Source organism: Brienomyrus brachyistius, chromosome 15 (assembly GCF_023856365.1).
Source record: "Brienomyrus brachyistius isolate T26 chromosome 15, BBRACH_0.4, whole genome shotgun sequence".
In the NCBI taxonomy this organism is placed as follows: domain Eukaryota; kingdom Metazoa; phylum Chordata; class Actinopteri; order Osteoglossiformes; family Mormyridae; genus Brienomyrus; species Brienomyrus brachyistius.
In genome coordinates this window covers 2,234,102-2,256,759 of record NC_064547.1, presented here as the reverse complement: position 1 = coordinate 2,256,759, position 22,658 = coordinate 2,234,102, and the positions used below count along the sequence as shown (strand labels likewise).

Here is a 22,658-nt window from a genome sequence, read left to right as displayed (position 1 = left end):
TCTGCTGCACGCTAACATGACCTAAATTCTCAGCATTCGAGAATAATTCATATCCAAAGACCCCTAACAAAGACGTTTGGTTTTACACATCCCCTTAAGAGCCAACATAAGCGCTGCCATAGTTTTTAGGATGAACTTGTGTAAATTTGAGATGACAGCTTAAAAAGAAATTAAAAATGACCTTGTGCTGCCAGAATAGGATGCATAATTTTAAAGTCCTACCACATACAAACATGTCAGTTTAACATAGTTATAATATAGACAAAGACAGAAATGTCATGTGTTTGGATTTAGTACAAAATTTTTCCGTGATCTAATATGGGGCAATTCCAGTATTGTGGCTGTGACATTTAGACTCAAACTGGCAACAAAATGCCTCAGAGCAGGGACAAGCTTACTATGAATGAGCCAATTTTCAGAAATCACTTTACGTAACCTATTAATATAAATATATTAATGTTGACAATTTATTTACATGTTAGAATAGAACTTTATCCGCGTCATGGATTCAACGTCAAATGGATCTTTGTGAGGAATCACCCAATAGTAACAACAAGTACACGTACACACACACACACACACACACACACACACAGGGCTACAATACATCAATGACACAATCATTTTAAGCCAGTCAGAGAACGAGTCCATTACTATGATTAGTTTTGCTTTTTTCTGCTAGGCTTCAATGACAAGAGAACTGCCCTTTGAGGGAAGAAAATCGGAACCTGAAGATCTGAGTCAACAAAACCTCATTGTTTAGAGTAGCAAGCATGTTCAGCTCCAGATGTTCTTGCTAGTAAAAGAGTAAAAGACAATGGTGAATGTTAATTGAAAGGCAGCTATGTTTAGCCGTAACAAATTCCCCACAATCGTGCTCCTACTGTGGTGTCCTTTGTTTCACTCTCTGCAGCACAGAGTCAAAATGCTCCGCAAAGAAAGGGAAAACCAAGCAAACCAGCTGAAGCTAGTCAATTTATCAAGTATAGAGGAGACTGGGAAGTTTTTCCCAAATATTTAAAACGACACGAAAAAAGCCAGATATCTAAAGCCACATTTTTTACTGACGAGGTAAAAGTCAGAGGTATGCCTCAGTGTTTGTAATATAGGTGAACTGATCACTAATTTTGTATTAATAGTTTATATCTGGCATGTCAAACTTCAGTCCTGGGGGGTCCAGTGTAGCTTAGTTCTCTCCCCGCTCCCGCACAAATGATTCAGCTTATGAGCTGTGTGGTAATTAGCACAAGGAGTTAAATCAGGTGTGTTAAATGAGGGGAAAACAAAAACCGTGCAGGGCTCCAGCTCCCCAGGACTGGAGTTTCAGACCCCTGGTGTGTATGGTAAAATGATTCCTTCATGAAGGTTCAGGACATTTGTAAGAGCTCTTCCCAGCACCATGTGGTATTTGTTCAAACTATAACTTATATATATATATATATATATATATATATATATATATATATATATACACATATACATACATATATACATACATACACACATATATACATACACATAGTTTGAAACATGAGACATTTGAAACGTGGACACTCTGGTGTCTCTGGCTTGTTACTGAAATACGCATCTGTCCATCCTAACTTCTCATATAACAGCGAAGTAAAGTTAAGATTGTGGTGTGTGATAAGTGTGGCTCATTTTACAGGAAACCATGCATGAATTCTTCCAGACAATAAATTTCAAGTACATTCATTGATCATCTTTCAAAATGACAGTGGGGGTGGCGGGGGGGGGTATGAAACTCCGGCGCTGCCCACTGATCCATTCTGCCCATAAAAATATCCCAGGATATTTTGAAATTCCACATTTTTCCAATGCACAGCCCACTCTGATCTGATCTGATTATACAGGCTCACAGAACGTCTTGGGATGCTTGCTTAATTCAGTAAATATACAGCAAAACTATTGGTTTTATCACAAAAATCATGACTTCATTAATGTGTTTAGAAAAAACATATATCACCTTCGAAACAACCAGTAGTTTAAGTAAAATATTAATTTCCAGTAGTGATACATTGAAACCCAAATTATAGTCCAAAGACATGACACGAGTTAAGTTCATTGGGTGCTTTTTAATTTGTAAACACATTTGCAATAACAAAAACGGCAAACATTTGTATTTAGTACCACTTTGGGAGACAGGGACTGCAATTGAAATTAACAGCAACATGGAAAGAACAGAACTGAACTGAGTGCGTGGAAAAAAAAATGTCTGTGTGGATGACATGTGCAGATGTTACACATTGCTTGTCAATAGACTTTTGCTATGTAACCCATTCTTAAAGAAATAAGCAAGCATCCCAAGACTTAGTGCGCACTAACAAAAGTTAAAACTTAACCTAAGCCACAGTAGACTAGATTTTTATTTTTTAATTTTTTTACAAAGATACCCGAGATGCTTTGTGCAATAACTGTTTTTCATTCCATTAATATTTAACATCACCATCCGTTCCAAGGACAGCGTATCATGGAGCTTCAACTAACGAGCCTCCAGTATAGGCCTTTGAGCACAGAAGTACATCCGTCCAACAATCAATCATTACAAAATGGACAGTCGGCTGCATAAGCACGAAGGAAAATATCCAAAAACATGAGAAAAGCTACACTGTACACTGTAAGAGTGACAGTCACAAAGTTCTCACCTTGCAGCTGTAGCAGAAAGCAAATAATGCTTCTATAAAACGATAAGCTCGCCAAACAAGCATGAGCTTTTTAGCTTAAATATTTTTGAGCCTATTTATACTGTGTTGGAGCATCACATTAGGCGCACTAAGTTCACCATTTTAGAAACAGCGCTATGAAACATTATAAAATTTTGCCAACATTTAATACAGCCGTGTAAAATAATGGCAAGGTCTTCAGAAGATGGACGGCCCCCAAAATGGACACGAGAATAATCGCGATGCCTGCCCATTCTTCCTCTAGATTTGCAGATAAACCATGTCCGCCCTCAACACCCTGAAAATGGATAAGCCAATGTAGTAAACACTTCCTGTTAAAAAAGAAAAAACCACACACAATCCCTGAGGGAGAATTCAGACAGGAAATCCTGTCTGTATGACTGCACTGGGGATCAGCGTCCATAGTTGAAATGCCACAGGTGCTGTGTAGGTGTGGGACACACAAGTCACATGCTTTCCTCCCTATGATCACAGTTAAGGAAAGAAAAATGAAGGAAAAACAAAAGCAGCAACGCGCCACATCCAACAGAACCCGTCTAACTGCAACTGCACTTTACTTACTGTCCACTGTTACTGCCGCATTATGCATCAATTAATTTTGCAACTATAAATTTCAACTTTGTCAATGTGAATTTAGTGCTACAACTGACCCGTGCAATATAATCATGTGCAATACCAGCCATTATGGTTTATGACCCACCACTGTTACAAACTAGAATTTTGTGCTATTTATCGTCCTGTATATTACCGTTTGTATTGTTTGCTGATTCTGTTACTGCACTTCGCAGTGTCTTATGTTGGGGTAAATCCTGCCACCTGCCTCGTGCAACTGCACAAATCATACAGAAGTTTACATCTCTGCACTATTTATTATCTATGCACTATTTATTTACTGCCTGTTTGCACACCCTGTTACTGTGATGTTAAGTGTATTATATGTTACTATATGTTGCACCGGGGCCATGGAGAAACGTTTTGTCACTCTTTTCACGTGTATGAAGCTGCTGATGACAAAGTAACCCTGAACCGTGAAAGTGACTCTCCCCCTTAGGTGGCAGCAGTTAGTATGGTTCCCATGACTACAGATTTCATCTTATAGATGCTTATCCAGGTCAGGGTGGTGGGGGGGGGGGGTCCGGTGTGCATGTCAGGTACCACAGGGCACAATGCAGGGTTACAGAGCAGACAGGATGTCTCTCCACCGCAGAGTGCGTACAGCCATATTCTGACAGTGATGTTCTAAGGCCAAATTAAAAACATCAATTAGCCTTTGAATTGCGGGAGTAAGCCAGAGTACTCAGGGGAAAGGATTCAGGCCTCCCATCTTGGAGAAGTGAGGCAACGGTGCTGGCAGCTAAGCTACCATGCTGCCCCACAGATTCATTGAATGCAAACTGCCAGGTTAGCCAACTGCACCTGTTCTACCATTATATCCACAAACTGTGTAATCACCTCAATGACTTATTATCCAGTACTACAGCACAATGAAATTCTTATAACATTAATACATGCTTTAACATAAGATAACAAAAGCGACACATGCCCCATTAATGTCTTGTTAAAACTATGGAATTACTCCAAATCTTTGAGGCACCTAAATATGAAGTATTCAGGACTTACTGTGAAACAGGAAGCCGAGGGCGGTGGTTAATTAAAAAAATAAAACCTGTATAACTTGTTATTGACAATGTAACTGTATGTTAACATTACTACATTTAGTGGATCAGCAGCCTGGTTTCAGGCCTTGTATAAACCGTGGTTGTGATGTGTTTCTTGCCAGCACCCTGCCATTTGTGTTAAGTACAAAACATGAAGCCAGGCGCAATACAGCAGAGAAAGGGTGGATGAACAAGGCCCATCAGAACCAGGCAGTGCTTCAGCAGCAAGGAAGCGTAAAACACTACACAACGATCAGCGAGGAATGGGGGGCAGGAGACGATAATGAGCACTAAAGTTAAACAAAGCACGGGGGCATCAGGACACGAAGGCAGCTACAGCCGTCATTATCAAGCAGCGAGAGAATTAATATAGTGTGATTTAACAAATGCAGTACTGAGAAAATACTACTCTACAAAGAAGGCTGTGACTCCACTTTTAAATGCGCCAGGAATGGTTCGTTTTGAGTGTGATTGTGTAATAAAATTCGGTGAAACAGGTTTAAAAAGAGAAAGGGCAACTTTCAGACAGGGCATTTCAGTCACTTGTTGCTCTGCGATTCTCCATAAATGGAAGCTGCTTTTCTGTCTGCGTAATGATGAAATGAGTCAGAGGGGCAGGCAGACTTCACACACAGGTCCATGACTGAGTCTTTCATGCTCTGCTAAAATGTCCATCCATCCATACATACATACCATACATACATGCATACATACATACGCATTCGCAAACACTGCAGACAGATGTTCAGACTCAAGCCAGCATAAGCTTTCAGGCTGCTACCTAAACATTTTTCATTATCTAAAGGCCACAATAATGATATTAGGACCATTACTCAATGAGGGAAGATGGGAATCCCCTTCCCCAGACTTCCATTGACTATCCACCTGACAGCCAATAGCCAAGCAGCAGAGGACAGGGAGCAAGTCTTAGACAGGACTTAAGGAGAGCCACATGGGGGAGGCAGACCCAAGCAGCTACCCACCGACACAGACGAGCCTTACTGCAACACCACAAAGCTTCCCCTTTTAAAGGTGTGAGAAAACTGACAAACAGGCCAGACTGCTGTCTCCAGTGCAATGAGATTAGACAGATATTGCATAATGTTGCATGTCGAATCATATACAGGCTGCCTGCATCAGTTTCACAGCCTGCTTTCTCAGACCACAAGCAAATGTAGCTATTGCTAATGAAAACTGAAGACGGAATTGCCCGAGGAGGCACACAAAAATGCACTTTATAATTTTTCCAAGCCAAAACCTTTAAAAGGTATGCCTACCTTTAATGATGGGCAATTTAGAGTAGAGGGGTTACAACCTGTGCACTCCCTGGGTTTTGAACCCACAACCATTGCATTGTTAACACAACGCTCCACTAGCTGAGCTACAGGCACAGAGCCAGTGCCTAGTCTATTCCGAACGGCATGTGGTTAACTTTGAAAACTGAACCCGGTTCGGGTTTTAATCAAAGGTAAATGATTTGCTAATAGAGGGATTTTTCCATCCCAAACTGATCAACAAATTCACTTACAGATGGCTGAATTTATAGACCTCGATATCAAGGCTTGGGATACATTTTGGAAATGCTGCCATAACTGATTAGATAATGGCTACCTCAAAACAGCCAAGGATGTTACATACTTAATAAACAACAATAGAGGCAGCGTTTTAAAATTAAAGACCTTGTAACACTCATTTGCTTCTCATTCACAAACTGTCAATTACACAGGAAATGTGTAGCTCAACCAGACCAAAGTCACTAATTTGAAAAACCATTGTATTGTAAGGTGGATACATGAAAAGCATGTACACTGCATGGTTTTGCACACTAATGCATGGCATCCGCATGCATAATTGTGGTTTGCTGAACACACTGCAAAAATACAGGGAGTGAAGGAGGAGTCAAAGTCTTGTTGGATATTCTTTAACATCTCATACAGGTCATCTACAAACTGATGGTCACACGACAGTGGCCAGGGTCGATGCATGCAGCTTATTCAATAGCCTGTGGTGAGAGGAGGGTTGGAAATGTTCTTTGGGTGAATCAGAGGCGATGTGGAGGGACTCCCAGCTCCTCCAAAGGTTCACAGGCTAATCCATCAGAGACAGGAAGTTCTTATTTGTTAAAGTCACATAAAAGGCCACATGACACACCAATGGGGAAGGGACTTATTCTTCAGACAAAAATGTTCAACAAGTGATTCAAAGATGTGAAAAGTTTGTTCCAATAGCAGTGTTCCTCTCTAGACCAGCCAACTTATTTTCATTAACCATGAGCCAAGCATTGCCATTATACTCAAATTACCTGGAGGTTTAAACTGACTCGGATGTTGGGATATCCAACAACTGCTCAGAATGCCGAGACAGTATAAGACAGAGGTATTCCAGTCCAGATTTGGGCCAATACACAATTAAATCCGGAACAAGCGATAAATTCCCCCCATTTGGTGAAATCTACAGAGGACCCCCCCCACACATGGAAAAATTTATTGTGGAGAACCCCCTCCCCCGCCAGGAAAATCTACCCGCATAAAAATTTTATCAGGACTGTGTTGCTGATGGAATTTGGACTGTGGGGTAAAGTAACTGACTACTCCTGGTACAGAGATTGCCCTCCCAAAACTGCACGAGAAAGACTCCGTTCTCAAAAATAATAACCAGTGAAACCACAGTGGAAGAATGTGTAATGCAGCGGCAGATTGTTGCCGATGGACCACATAAGGGTAAACGCTGACGGACCGAAGAACACTGAGAATAAACGGATTTGCAGGATTACTTTCAACAAATGAAGGGTGCTGCTTTTGAGGGGGGGCTGAGAAAGAGGGAAACTGCAGACATTGGGTTCACAACAGGCTTCTTACACACTACTAATACTACATAAACACTAACCGATTCTAATACTTATAAGAAGAAAATACTTCCTACTGTTGATATACACTTACTTCCATTTTGTTAATCCCTATCCATGAGGAAAATGGCCTTCCCCCAAAAGAGATTATGAGGTGTCAACTAGCAGAACTAAAATCCCGGAGGGAGCATTAAAGCATAATGCAGACAGAGGTATAGCACTGGAATGTGCAGATATCATTCCTACCTCCAGCACCGGTCCTGCTCCCAGGATGGTCCTCTCCACCCCACTGGCATAGCCCTTCTGGCTGAGCGCAGTCAGGCAGTGGATGAGGAAGTTGGTGCTCTGCGTCTTGCCTGAGCCACTCTCCCCAGAGATGACAATGCACTGATTGACACTCTTCCGCAGCATGGCATAGTAGGCCACGTCCGCGATGGCAAATATATGAGGCTCTAGTTTGCCCAGCTGGTGGTTCTCATACAACTTGACATACTTTGGGTTGTAAATGGGGAGAAATTTGAAAGGATTGATGGCGATAAGGATGCTGCTGGCATAAGTGTAGATCTTCTTCTTCTGGAAGCGATTGCGAAGATTATGCAAAATGCTGGATTCCGTCAAATGAGGGAGGTTACACAGGTCGTCGAAATCCTCCTGCCGCGGAGGCAGAAAACCACGAGCTGCTAACTGCTGCCTCTCCTTCTCTTTGCTGAGGGCTGACAAGTGGACGTATTGGATTGAACCGTCATCGTTGCGCTGCTGTAGGATAAAGTAGAAGCCCTCGCTCTGCGGGTGCCGGTCCTGGGCCTTCCTGGGCCACAGCAGTACCCTCTGAACCGGAAGGTCGTTGGCCTCCAGAACCCACTCCTCCCCACCACACTCCTTTACCTCCGCCAGTACATAGAACTTAGAACTGTCCAGGCCCAACGTGGCCGCCGCATCCTTGACAACCATTGCCGCCGTGGCCTCCTTGGAGACTCTGAGGGTGCAGCATGGCGCTGCCTCCAAGGAGAGCCGAGCGTAGATCTGAAGAACGTAGGTCCTTCCATCTTGGCTAGCTGCCCCCGCGCCATCTGTGACACTCATTCTGAATGAGGCAGGTGCTCTTCAGCATACCGGTCTGCCTCCAAACTTAGGTACCACCTACAGGGGGCAGAAAGAAAAAGAACAGAGTATATCAAAAAGCAGGGCTCGCACCCCAGCATCAAAGTTCTTGACATTAACTGTGCATCTTGGAAGGTAAAGGGGACAACTTCATACCAATATTATTTTTTCAGCTGTATGCTCTTAATACGCCATCATGTCTAGTATTTGGTGAGATGACCATAATGCATCATTGACCATAATGCATCGTTTCCTAACCAAGTCCATGAGGACTCCCAGAGAGTCCATATTTCAGCCCTACTGGATGCTGGGAGGGAGCAAAAACGTGGACTGTAGGGGAGTACACGGGGACAGAGTTGGGAAACACTGCCATAACATAAGAAATACCTCAAACTTTTCTGGAATTCTTGCAAAGCATGACTGTAAACTGTGGGACGTGTAAAGGTCAATGTTACAGGCTTGGCAAAGTCTGCGATGGAGGTTCCACTGCACTCCCACAAACTCTATGCCCCCAAAGCATCAATCTCACAGATTCATCTGACAAAATCCAGGTCCAAATGCCCAGCAGTTCAAAAAAAACAGCCCAGAACCTGCATTTCCCTGGAGAAACGAATACTGTCTAGTTCAGAAGGTTATTTGAAGTTCTATTTTAAGTTACAGAATGCATATCTAACTGGAAGAATGATAAACTAAAAACACGGGTACTTTTTAGGAACTTTAACAGCTGTGCTGAAAAGACCAAAATCTCTCATATAACCATACAAGGATCTGTACAGACTGCCTCCAAAACTGTCAAATAGTTACCTGGCATGCTCAACATTCATCAGACTGCTGTGACAGCTAATGCAACCGTTCCAAAAGACAATAAGCAAACCACAAAACGCCTCTTTGGGGGAATCCAGTTATAAAGTGCAAAGGAAACTGAAATCCATTGACAGTGTAGATGGGAGACAGACAGCATATGTACACACATCCACTACTGTATATCTAGGTGCACAGGCAGATACCAAGTGACTGATTAAAATACAGATCTCTCTCCAATTGTTACAGGCTTACATGAGATGTTTTTATAATTATCAGTTTCAGAAACATAGCATTTAAACACGGTAAACATTTTAAATTTAGCTTTCACTGAACTTTTACGCCAGTCCGCCATCCCTTGTTGTAACGGCTAGATAAGAGCTGGCAGACATCTTTGCTTAAAAAAACCTCAGAAAATATGCTGTAAGGCAGTGTTTCCCAACCCAGTCCTCAGGGAACCCCAGACAGTCCACGTTTTTGCTCCCTCCCAGCCCCCAGCCAATCAGGAACACCGAATACCTGGTACAGGTGCGCTGAGAGGAAGCAAAAACATGGACTGTCCGAGGTTCCCCGAGGACTGGGTTGAGAAACGCTGCTGTAAGGCATATATCTGAGCAAAAAACGTAAATGGTGAGTAAATGGTGTCCTGTAATTGTGTTCTGAGCGTACAGCAACTCTGGATACGGACTTTGGAAATAACAGACTATTCTGACAGGTCCCTTGAAGTCTGTCATAATGGGGTTTTACTGTATTTACTGCAACTATTTACTATAAGACAAGCAGACACTTGATGTTGGTTTACATATCTGAACAGGCCAATATGTGTTAAAAATCAAGTCGTCTGTATTAATCCAAAGTGTCTTGGCCGATGTACTGGCCTGCGATACGGTTTTACACAACCCATGACATTTAACTCATTATTAAATATGGTGTGTAGATTGATCTTTCGTTTTCCACAGAATTAAAAATGGCAATATGTCATTCTGTCAAGTTTCACTGCCACCATCACGTGCCCCCCCGGCTCTGCAAATGCTCATTTGGCAAGTTCAACAGTTAGCCGGTTACTGGTAATAGTGATAGTAGACAAAAATATATCGGTGCACCACTAATCATGTTAAATGCCACAGAGTCTCTGGCTTGGCCACAAAGACCACTAACATCACCAAATCAGTCAAAAACCACTATATTGCAATAATATGTATACCGTTAATTTGCAAAGGACTTATTTTCTGCTGGGATTTTAATATTCTCACACTGTTTACAGAAGGTCCTATCACTACATCACTGATTCTTGAACAAGTACATACTTATTGCATATATATATATATATATATATATATATATATATATATATATATATATATATATATATATATATATATATATATATATATATATATATATATAGACTGCTACTTAGTTCCAAATATTGAGGCCATTTTTAATGTGACTTCATTAAAAGGTTTTGTCCGTCACTAAGACAAACTACCATCCATCTCAATTTTCTGGACTGGAAAAAAAATGACCATTAAATTGAAGATTTGCTTGTCTATGAACTAAGGACTTAACATTGTACTTCCTGACTTACAGAAGTTGCCATACATAAATGTCCACAACCTCTTGTTTTCTAAACAAGTTCCTGGCTTGTTTATAGACGCTACATAAACAGCTAACATTTCATAATATGAACCAGTCTTAGAAATGTCTCACCGGTACTTTCACACATTTATACTGCATGACTAAATGATCACCTGATGAACATTGCCTCCCCATCTGATTGGCAGATCATCACAATGCCAATTCATACAACAGATTAAGGAAAATACTGGCTTGTTTGTGTTGAAATCTAGTGTCAAGCAGCTGTAGGGTACATGTGTCAGCCTAATCATCGAAGTCCGCCTGTACTTACATGGGCAGCTAACGAACTGTGCATGACAGATAAATCAAATTAAACTTTTCAAATATCTTCAGAGCCAATGCTTTCGTACATTGCGGTTTTCACAATACCAAATGTATTATTCTCTTTTTGTTAGTGACCCTTGCTGTTGAAAAAGGTGACACGTGCGATAACGTAATCAAGGCTCCGATGGCTGCCTTGTCAGCTTGTGCTACAGCTTTCTAAACTGTCGATCCACGCTCCCCTTATCAAGCACAAGCAGCCTACAGCCACACGCTCTTACACAAAGTAAGCTCACGGCTGTGCAAAAACACGTCTTCTGACAGCGTCAACTGTCTTTGCAACAGATAAAACAGGCAAACCTCAAAACTTAAACCTGGTCAGTCAGCAAGCAGAGTCTGTGGAGCCGGGGCTTAAGGGCCCACAGACATGTGACGATTTTGCTGAGGCTGGGCTCGGACCGGCGACGCTAAGCCACACACCACCGAGGAAACACACACAGCACAGTGTAGTCATTCAAGAAAAAAAGAAGTAAACATATTTTTCCCCTAGTGCTGGTGAAACTGGAGAGTACATGCAGCATTTCACCAATTCACAGGGAGACAAAAACAAAACACCAAACATATTCAAGTTCAATTTCTAACCCATTACAGAATACAGACCCTGGAGCTGAGAAGGAACAATGTCACCAACACACCTTGCAAACGCAAGAGCACTTTATGAAACTAAGAAAAAACGTCATTCTTAATACATTGATACATTTATCAAGATTCAAACAATGAAATTTGAGAAACAAAACAAATTCAGCTCCGATTGTCCTTTTCCCCTAAATCTTCACTGTCTAACAACAGTGTAAGCTGGTACTGCGTTATAGATTAATACAATAAGAGTGGACAGTCTCATGAGTACAGTGTACAAAGGCAGCAGCTTATTTCCAATTTCGTATTAATGCTGCATCACAATGCCACAGAACCAGATTTACCTCTCACTCGACTCATGGATTTATTACATATATCAAATACAATTAAAATGTGTACTTACTGAAATCTGCACTTCTACCACCTGATTATTTAATGGAAGCTTATGCAGTAATTAGGCACGGAGCATGAAGAGATGCAAACGGCCAACTGATAAATCACAAGAAAACGCAGGGCTGAAACACGCAGCTAGATTTTCAATATTTCTGCTTCTTGAATCCATTACTGGCCCACAGCATGACGACATGGGCGAGTGTCCCGGACCTCGGGTCTGGGCTGCCAGCTGACTGGCACTCGCAACTCCCTAAACAAAGAACTGCGGAGGACGGCATTCCAGCCGCACCCAGCGTGGATGGAAAAAAGCGGGAGTGAGCAGGGCACTGGGGAGGCATGTCAGCCTGCCCTGTTTAAGGAACAGCCATGTTCACAAACAAACCAGAACTTCCAAAATTAAACAAACACACGTGTGCATATTATATACATATACATGCACACATCCTGATTAATCAAGTCACATGGAAAAAGCCTCCAGGATAATGTGCACCCACTCCGCAGTACAAAAGCTGATGCATTGATGCAAAACTGTGATAAGCCATTAAAACTCGTCAGTGTCCATTGAGTCACAGCTCTCTGGGTGAAGAGTATCTGGGAAGAAAAGCCCTGAGACAGAGACTCCATAGCTGTTAAATCAACAACGGGGCTTGAAAGCAGGAAAGGGGGCAAATGGATAAGAGCTAAAATCCCACTGCACTCGGCAGCAGCACAAGGAGTAAAGAAATGCAGAACTTCATCTCATTTAGCCACTATCCCTACTGGGTCAGAATTAAATTCCCTCCTAATGAAGTCAGCAGTCGAAACAGTAACATTTCCTGTTTAAAGAATATTTTTTTCCAAAGCTTCCACTAAGGCAAATTCTTCCCTCTGGACTAACATGCCAAACTGAGGGACAGCTAGTCTAGAAAAAATGGCTAGAATTTAAAACTATTAATTCAATTAGCAACTGCAATGTGCATTGGGTGCGGTTCAGCTGGTTACACCCTGGTCTAGCGTTGGGACGTATCAGGTGTGGGGAAAATGGCAAGAGGGGCAGTGGGAAATAAGGGGACACAAATAACCAAAACAGCAAAGCACTGCATTTTTTCCAAAGTGTATTTAACACAGAAACACCTATGTGAACTTCAGGAGTGGCCCAGGCCAAAGCAACACAACCAAAAGAAAATCCAAATAAGAGACAAAACCCTACCCTAACTCCCCAACCAGCCAAACACAAACAAAAACCAAAGAGACAGCCACTCCCCACTCTAGGTGTATACAGAATTAACAAGGGACAAAACACGAAACACACACACTCAAACTTGTGATGCACCAACGCCAAATTGCAATACATGCAACACAGACACTGGCCAGCACCTGATAAGGCTCTGACAATGACATTATCTTGTGGAAATTAGCTATCCTGTAATAATGTAGCCATTGTAAACAACTAGGCCTTGGCAGATCAAGACAATCGTCAGCCCGAATCTAACCAGAGACTGATTTCATCAAACCACCGCAAGCTGACTGCAGAGAAATTTAAGTGAAAATGAAATTTCCATGCAAAGCATATTCAAACTCATGTCAGAAGATGTTACAGGAGAGTTCCACAGCCTATCAGATGTTTCTGCCATTAAGAGTCACAAGGGGAACTGTGGGAATTCTATTTAAATTTGAGGATTTTTTTTATGTATTCAGACTGTATTCAAATGAACAGGACTCCTGCATGCTTACTAAAATTTAACTCTGAGCAAAGGGTCCATATGGTTTAGCTCGGCGAGTATGAGCAGCACAGAAGCGCACAGCCACGGCCAAAACTGGCTCAAAGACATTTCTTTTAAAAGGACAGACCCTGTGCTGTGACAAAGGCAGACCAAAGATTGCAGCAGTGAACCTACAGGGACTGCAGCTGGGTGCATTTCGTGAAGAATCAGGAAGGGGAAAAGAGGAAGCCAGGGGAAGGAGGCAGACAGAGAGGACATTGTGCTCATGTGGGTCACTTTCAAAACACTCCTCAGACATATGACTGTTAATGTACCAGAACAGACGCTGAGCAGGGCACCGGTACGCTCACTCCGGTATACACCCTGCAGCCAGACAACATGCAAGCCAGATGATAAAAGCCGACTTAGCTTGTGTTTGTTTGAACTGGCTAAGTCGCATAAGAGCATGACAGTTCAGTTACTGTCTGGTTTTAAAGCAGTGTGTGAATGTACACAAGAGCAGTTTCAGCGGCATCACCCAAATATAACCTGCAATGTATTTCTGCCACGCATTGTTTTCTTTTTAACCAAGCGCCAAGACGTAGCAACGTGAATATCTTCTACCTTCACTATCCCCTTTCAGCAGGAAATTTGTCCGCATATCATGTTAACATAATAGGGAAGGATGAAAAAAAGCACTGCCCCAATGCCAGCACAGACAATGCCAAAATGGAAAAAATGAGAAAAACGGTGAAGACAAAGGACTATTCTGCATAAAAGGACTATATCAGCATTGTGACTTAAAACAATATACTACAAACACTGCATACAACGAAAACGCCAGATCAGACAGAACATTAGCGAGCGATAGCATGATGAAAGCCATTACAGATCTCACACACAGACAAGAGCCATGTGCTCCGAGGGACGTCAGGAGAACAAGGCATGCTATGGACTTTCCTTTCCATCCATCCCATCTAACCTTCCTGACCAAATCTGTAACAGGCATAACAGGCTAAACGTTGCATTGCGTCTGAACAGTATAGGAAGTCTGCCTGCAGAAATGCTAGGTTTCATTTTGGGGGTTTTCATGCACCTCCGTCCTGCACGCAAGCTGCATGTACTGCCACACGCTTTGACTCTTTGTAACACACGGCCCATTTCCTTCTACTGCCAGCAGGCTTCCCTAAGATTGTACACTAGGAACCCTTTCCCGGTTCAACACTTCTGTTCTACCGTGGACACAAAGGGAGCAAATAAGTTACACAAGAGAGATGCCCGTTCTGGATGGCACTTTCGAAGGCTAACCAGTAACAAAAGAGGATATTCAAGAAATGAAGGGGCAGTAACCATTATTCTCAGTATGTCATGCTGTACAGCTAATGCAGGCAGGCAACTTCCTGTATGAAGTCAGAGCTTAGATTGGTTTTGATGAGTAGAGACATACAAGTTCAGCTCGCTGCAAGAGCTAAAACAAGGCGACTATGTGACACCCAGTGAACACATGCAGTTCAAACTGCATGTTCACAATGCAAACAATTTTTGCAAATGAAATGGGAAAGACAGAATACGGAATAACAAAGACGGCAGCAACTCCAGGCAAAACCGAACCAGGCTCCGCGAACCAGCACCAGACACACGCAGGCCTTGGCGAAACTGGAAGCTTCCTTTTCATTTACACTATAATTACAACTATTTATACGTCTGCATTACAAATTGCCTGTATCTGGAGAATACTGTGGGTTTTAGGATTGCAGATTACATTCCAAGTTCTCGGCATTCAGTGTAGCAGCTTGGGATGATTTCCATAAATCTGAACCAAATTCGCGTCACAGCAAAACCGAAGCACATAGCTCGGTTAGTTAAAGGCTGCAGAATTGAAAGCTCTCCATTTTTTCCTTCAAAGCAACCAATATACCATTTCTGGCAGACTAGAGCAGAGCTTGTCTTGATTTGAAGCCTGTTCCACATCAATAAGAACCACATGAAGCAAGAAGACTGGTCTTTGGGTTCAGAATCCTTTACAGAAATCATTGGGGAAAGCAACCTATTTAACATTGAAAAATAGCAAGATCGCGTGTTGACACAGTTGGTAAACAATGTCCCTCCCCTTTGACACAACTATACTGTAATTTGCAAAAGCAAAAAGGTACCAAGTTCTGTTCATGCAGGCAGACAGGTAAAGCAACAGTCTCACACTACAGCCGTTGTACTGGAGCAAGAGCTTGTACATGCACAGGGTCTGTGGATGACATACTTTATGTTTTCAAAACCAACCGAATACAGACATTAATGTTAGTAAGATAAAAGCCTAGAAAAAGTAAACAGACAATATTTTCACAGTTTTCTTTAACATATTAAATCTAATCTGTAATACTAACTGGGTATAAGGGATCTGCTCATTTGTAATTTTTCCACATATTAAGGTAGGAATAATAATGTTATTTCATTTTGATACAAAGTTACTACACATTTACGGAAACAGGCCCACAGACAATTGTTCAATTGTACACACATGGGTCATTCGGCTGGTTACCCAAATTAGAAAAACCGTATCCAAGTACTGAAAAATAAATCAGATGAGTAGAATTAAATGCCAAATGCAAAAGAAAAAAACCCATCAACTGAAAATACAAGTGGAACCATTTCAAGAGAAAATAACACCTAATGATCACTATAATTTCAGGGCAAAATTCTGCTGCCTGACAGAATTAACTAAAATTCTGAGAAGCAAAGACCAAGGGAAAGCTTTCAACTTGGCTTGTGAGATTTGACAATACTATCTGTAAGCAATGATAATAGGCAAGTAACCCATTCGGAGTAGAAAGACTCCCTCCTGGTCAGCATTCCAACACCCCCCGCCCCCCCCCAAATGCAGCACAGTGGGAGCGTGTCTTACATGTCATCCTTTTGGCTGAAAAATGTAAGTGGCTCGCTTGGTGCTGGGTATGTGCATGCCTGTCTGTGCGGGAATGATGACTAGATATCATAGGAAGCAGAACCTATCACCCTCCTCAACCATCCAGTTACTCAGACACTAAAAATCTAAACATTATAAACTTCCTGAAACAATTGCTGCTCTGCTAAATGTTTAAAGGGTTTACAGTAGTAGTGTAACAAGGCCGTAGTTGATCCACGATCCGTGTCTAATTACAATTTTTGTTTTCCCCAAGATAACTTTTGTTTTTTTTTCTGATCAAGATAACTTGTGATCGAGAAAACAACTTTGGCTGTGTTGAGATCACAAGAAAAATAAGTTGTGATCTCAACACAAGACATAAAAAGATACTGATGGATATCCTCTATGGACTTCCGTGTGATACAGAGATGCAGAGAAAGCTGTGTGGTGTGCAAGTACCTTAAGAGTGATTAAGAGATGAAAAGCAAAAATTTGTGCCCCCCCCCCCCCGCAACTGAGAAACCATGATACAATCCAAAACACAAGTTTTATGATCTGTTGCACCACTAGTTAGAAGTACTTTAAATGACTGCTCAAGACTAGATACATTTGTAATAGAGTTAACTGACAAAGGGCATAATTCATATGAATAAAGCACAAGAATCGAGGTAAACTGTCAATACAGGTGAGCAACATAAGATGAAGTTATAGATTTTCCTTTTTGGTTTACTACTTGACTAGTTACTTAAGTCTACATCAAACTTAAGAGTTGCAAGCTGTTATTTAATTTAAGAATTATTAAAGTGACAGGCTGCAGGCATTATTCTTAGAAAAGGATCTTCTCGAAGCTTAATGGTCTAAGTGACAAAAATTAATAGATGACATCAATTCAGAAATATACTCATTACTTTTTAGATAACTAACATTTGAAGGGGCTGAGTCTCTAGATCCCCACTGCAGTCACAGTGGGTGACATCCAGCATAACTTTCCAGGCACTGATGTGCACAAAACCCCGGCACACACCTAAACCCACCCTGTGTGTCAATACCTAATGATAGTATACAGTGGTTTCTCAGAACAAACTGCCAGTGACATAAATGCTAAATTTATCTATTGCCATTTAATCAGAACAGCAGCTAGGCATGCCCCTGTATGTACATATCGTGCGGCTGATAGAAAAACAACCACCACAAAATAAAAAGACAAGAAGAAAACCTCTAAATGAGGCTATGGAAATTGTTTCACTTGGTACATATACACCCAAATCGATGCACGCCCACCGTTTTTGCATCTCGTTGCGACTGGGTTTTTCCAAAAAAACTTTGCCCGGGGTAGCCGTGATTCATTTAACGTGAGATACTTCGAACGTCAACTTTGGGTCCCGCGTGAGAACAAATTGCAGGGCGTGAAATATATCCAAACACAAGGGAAATTCGGCCGACGCTGAGACTGACACCGTTTGGTCATGATCGACTAATCGCTGCGTCGACTGTTCCGCGTGACCCGACGTTACTCATTCGGTCCAAGCGCGTGCGTGGAGTCAAGTACATATATACATATATGGAATCACCTCCCATTCACCGTCTTACACACACACACTGGACTATCCACCGTGTGTATGTGGGGTCAGAACCCACGTACCGCCCGCACACACACACCAGGGGCCGCACTCCCCACGGTGCCCAGTCACAGCCAATTCGTACCGGCAACGGTAGCCGTTTTAGTGCCACAAACGGGTGATGGAACATTAGGAGGCACCCAGCCAAGTCTAATGCGGCCACGGATTATTCACTTTTGAAATGGTTTCAAATCATTCACGTAAGGTCGACACACACACACTTTCTGTAGAAGCTTCTGTAGACATCTCATTAAGTTATGGGCCAACATATAGTTGCCAGTCGTAGCCCCCTCCCCAATAGCTAGCTGGCTAACTTAATTACACGGATAGCAAGGAACAAAGTATGTTTTAAAGTAAATGAACTCTAACTATAAAAATTTATATACATTTTATTCAGAGTGATTTAAGTCGAACCAAAGAACACAAAAGCTAACGGTATACATAGATCATTTCCACCGTGAGATTTACCTTGTAACATTACGGTGTCTGAAACCAGAAAGGCAGTCATTCCAGTTGCGAATTTGCCGTGAAACCAGGCGGGGATTTTCTTTCCGAAGTTCCCCTTCTTTTTAAAGGAGAAAGACGGCTAACCAGCGAGCTAACTAAACTTGCGATAAAATTAAGCGACAAACCTTGCGGCTGAAATCAGACTCACCCTACACATCTCTCCTATGAAACACATGATTTAAAAATAATCTGTCGATTTACCAACGGTCCAAAGAAACAATGGACTGAGGGAAAAAATTTACGAATTTAAACTCAATCGCCCTAAGAAGAAACGTACTTCCTTTCTCAGAGTCCCTCCGTATGACCAAGTGGGAGTTTGAAAAAAAAGTTATGAGAAGCCACAAGCCAATTTCATACAAATACATTTGGGGCGCTGTGCATTACCTTTCACTTGCGCCCCCGACAGGACGGAGGACAGTATTATCAAATTATTAGTAAGTTTCCGAACGTTTTTAGTGCAGCTATTCGAATAGCGCCGTTTCATCAATACCTCCAGGGTTGGGGGTTTGAATCCCGATTCTGATGTGTGGATGTGCAGTTTGCATTTTCTCTCCATCTTGTGTCCATTTTCTTCCGGGAATATTGGTGTCCATTCTACCTCTTGTAGCTTCTCCCACCCTGTACCAGATAAGTGAGTAGAATCTGCATGTATTGTTGTATAAAACGTATAAATAAAACAATAACTCCTACTACTAGGACACTAACTACACATGTGTAACAGCTACAAATAGGTCTGGAAGAGGATGTAGGTACATGAGGAAAATTAAACTGAGGTCAACAGTTGCAGAACTACATGCTTTATTTGTTACATAGCGGCATGAGGCATTACAGGAAGCATTCACTGCCACCTGCATAAACGCTAGCTCCTACTGTAAGATAAACCCAAAATAGAACTATCTGACTATGTATAGTGTCAGCAGATTTGGTGTCCAAACAAAGTAAGAGCACATACCAACTGTAAGCTAAGACAGTGAATTACTGATGCTTTCAGGCTGTTTAGTTGCCAGTCGTCGGCGGACTGTTAGTCAAAGATCAATGATACAATGATTTCCATTAAGTGACGGGACATTTTAGCTTAAAAACCCCAGGTGAATCTGCCAGGAATTAGATTTATTTACATTTACAGAAGATAATATCAATAAAATATCTCAAAATTAATGTAGCAATAGTTTCGTGAAAACAAAATTAAATATTTAACTAAATTCTATTTTTTTTAAAAATCATCAAGGGTGTTTCTTAAATGTCTGTAAAATATCATATTCCATGCTTTGAGCACAGCCTGCTGGTACGTAAATGAAACTACAACCCGAATTGTTTTCTAAAGGCTGTATTTACAGTAAAATACCAAAAGGGGGCGCTAAAACTGCATAATTTCTCGCGAGCTTTGCGGCGAGTAGCTACAGATGCATTCTTTATTCAGCTTGCGTAGGTTATATCGTTGAGTCATGACAGTTTTGCTCAGTAATAGGTATTAAAAGAAAGTCAAGTTAATTTAAGAAATTGTCTATAGTCGGATGTTTCAAACACCAGATTACATACAGCTAAATTACTTTTTATGCCACAACGGAAGTAAACTCGCCTCCTAGACACCCAGAAATAGATGAAAGATATCATCGTAGCTGTACAATAGCACTTACCACATGCTTTCCGCTGCCCTGGTACTTCAGACCCCCCGTTTAGTGAGCTGAGTCGCTGTTATTCCAATTTAATTGAAATCGTTTTCTAAGTGAAGTACAGCACGGTACTGCACCTCATGATATGACAATTTGCATACCTCCGCCAGGCAGCCGTGTCTGCATGTTGCTATATCACATGATGTGAATAAAAAAAAAAAGAGCTATGGTAAAATCACAGTCACAAAAGAGTAACAGGAAAATATTATTATGAGTCTTTGTTACAGCACAGAATATACCGCAAAATTTATTAAACCGGTTTCTTGTGCTGACTGAAGATGACGGGGGACTCCTTTGACAGGCTGTCATTCTGTTGGAGATCACCAACTCACACACACAGCTACAGGAGAGGGACAGCTTAGAGACACTGGAGACTGGAGTGCCTGCAGAAGATCCACGCGGATAGAGTGAGAACATGCAAAGTACACACACAGAACGGGAGTGAAATGCAGAGCCCTCGCGGTGTCAGGCTTCGGTGATGCCCTCGGGCACCACAAGCTCACTATTTCTTATTCCAAAATGTTTGTTTACTTTTGTATATAGAAATATATAGTTTTGATTCCGCACTTTTTGTTATTTCACAGCGTAATGTGTAATGAAATCTTATCGACTTCTATCAGTGGCGTCTTTAAATCTTCAAATTTGCCTAGCAGTCATTTTCAGATGCTTTTCCAGTGCAGGCAATAAATCACATCAACTTTCTTCTTGGTGGAAAAAGTTCAGTGCAAAGAAGTTTGCAAAGATCCACTGTAAAACCCCTGACCTTGTTTTATGAGTGAAGCACAGAATACATGTCATGGCATTTCTCTTATTATTTGACAAAAGTGCAAAAAATGTCAGACTTGGGCTGTGAAGTGACCTGGGGTACGTCCTGCTTCGTATTTGCCTTATTGAACAGAACCGAGGCACATGGAACAAAAGCACAGTGTTCTTCTGGCATGTGGAAGCAGCTACAGAAATGTGCTGTGAGGCTTATATCTAAACACTGTAGAAGTGGAAATAAACTGCTTTCACATTGTTAATGTAATTGTACTTGGAGCTCTGCAATATGCTAAATTGATAATAGGTTATTGCACTAGCACTATTGCACAAGTGTTCATCCATTTTTCCAATCACTTATCCAGTATAGGGTCACGGGGAGCCTATTCCACGAAGTCAAGGGCACAAGGTACGGGAAGACCCTCAGTGCTAGGCAGGTGTGCACACAGGGTGAGTGTTTAACCGAATTTCACCTTTTAGACAGTGGGGGGTAGCTGGAGTACTTGTGGGACAGGCACACAACAAAGGAGGAACAGGCAAACTACACACACACACACACATACACACACAGACACATGCACACACACAAACACACATGCAAATACAGACACATAAACACACAAACACAGACACACACGTATGCACCCACATACACAAACAGATACACACACACGCACACACACAGCAGAGGTGAGATAAACCACCCCAGCTATCAGGCCAGAGCCTGTAGGCCGCCCCGATAAAACACACAAAAGGATGGCAACCCCCGAAACAGAAGCATGTGGAACTATTTAGACCCACCTCTGGCTGTGTGCCTTTGAGGGAGCCAGGATGCAATCAGAAAGCGCTGTGCATGGAGGGAAACACCACTGCAGATGGAGTCTGAAGAAGGATGAAATGCTAATTGGATGGTCTGCTCCCAATTTGGCTTCCAAACCAGTAAAAACAGCCCGAGATTCATATGGATAAAAATGAATAAAGATGGTCTGCTTTCTGCAACCCGCTTCTGGGAGTTTGCACTCCCAGTTTACGCATAAGAGTTGCTTTCATTCAAGTTAGATTGAATATGTAAACAAAACACAACATATCTGTATGCATGTTTCTTAATTCAGGGGGGTGTTCCACAGAGCAGGATTTCTCAGTTAGCTGAGCTAGAAGTCATGATTGGCCAGTGAGAGTTTAGGTAAGGAGCATTCCTATTGGACAATCATAAGGGTTTAGGTAAGGAGCATTCTTATTGGACAATCATCACTTCTTGCTTAAGTTGGCCCAGCTGACTGAGAAATCCTGCTTCGTAGAACACCCTCAGATGTATTTAGCATTCAGGCAAAAGAGCCACAAAGCAGCCATTTATGTTCCCCCCCCCTCCCTCATCTGCCGTTTGTAGGTCATAGAGTTTTTGTCACCCACACCACACTGCACATGACTCTGGGGGTCCGTGTTATTCATGACACCAAAATGACACCCTCTCAAACCTGCACCAC

The 22,658-nt window shown here is 41.9% G+C and overlaps 1 protein-coding gene across 11 annotated transcripts in view; it reads right to left on the bottom strand.

Moving 5' to 3' along the window:
* The window catches only part of LOC125708539 (unconventional myosin-IXb-like), a 45,813-nt gene extending 25,284 nt beyond the window's left edge, over window positions 1-20,529 (bottom strand). For 10 of the 11 annotated variants that reach the window (XM_048976126.1, XM_048976131.1, XM_048976128.1 and 7 more), the window contains exons 1-2: window positions 18,704-19,076; window positions 7,452-8,345 (exon numbers count right to left, since the gene is read on the bottom strand). In XM_048976126.1, coding sequence (XP_048832083.1) covers window positions 7,452-8,288 — 837 coding nt within the window. In that variant the 5' untranslated portion in view covers window positions 8,289-8,345; window positions 18,704-19,076. Of the gene's footprint in view, window positions 1-7,451; window positions 8,346-18,703; window positions 19,077-19,232; window positions 19,361-20,379 lie in introns of those variants that run through there. The other variant, XM_048976127.1, reaches the window with a different exon arrangement.
* Window positions 20,530-22,658: the final 2,129 nt, after the last annotated feature.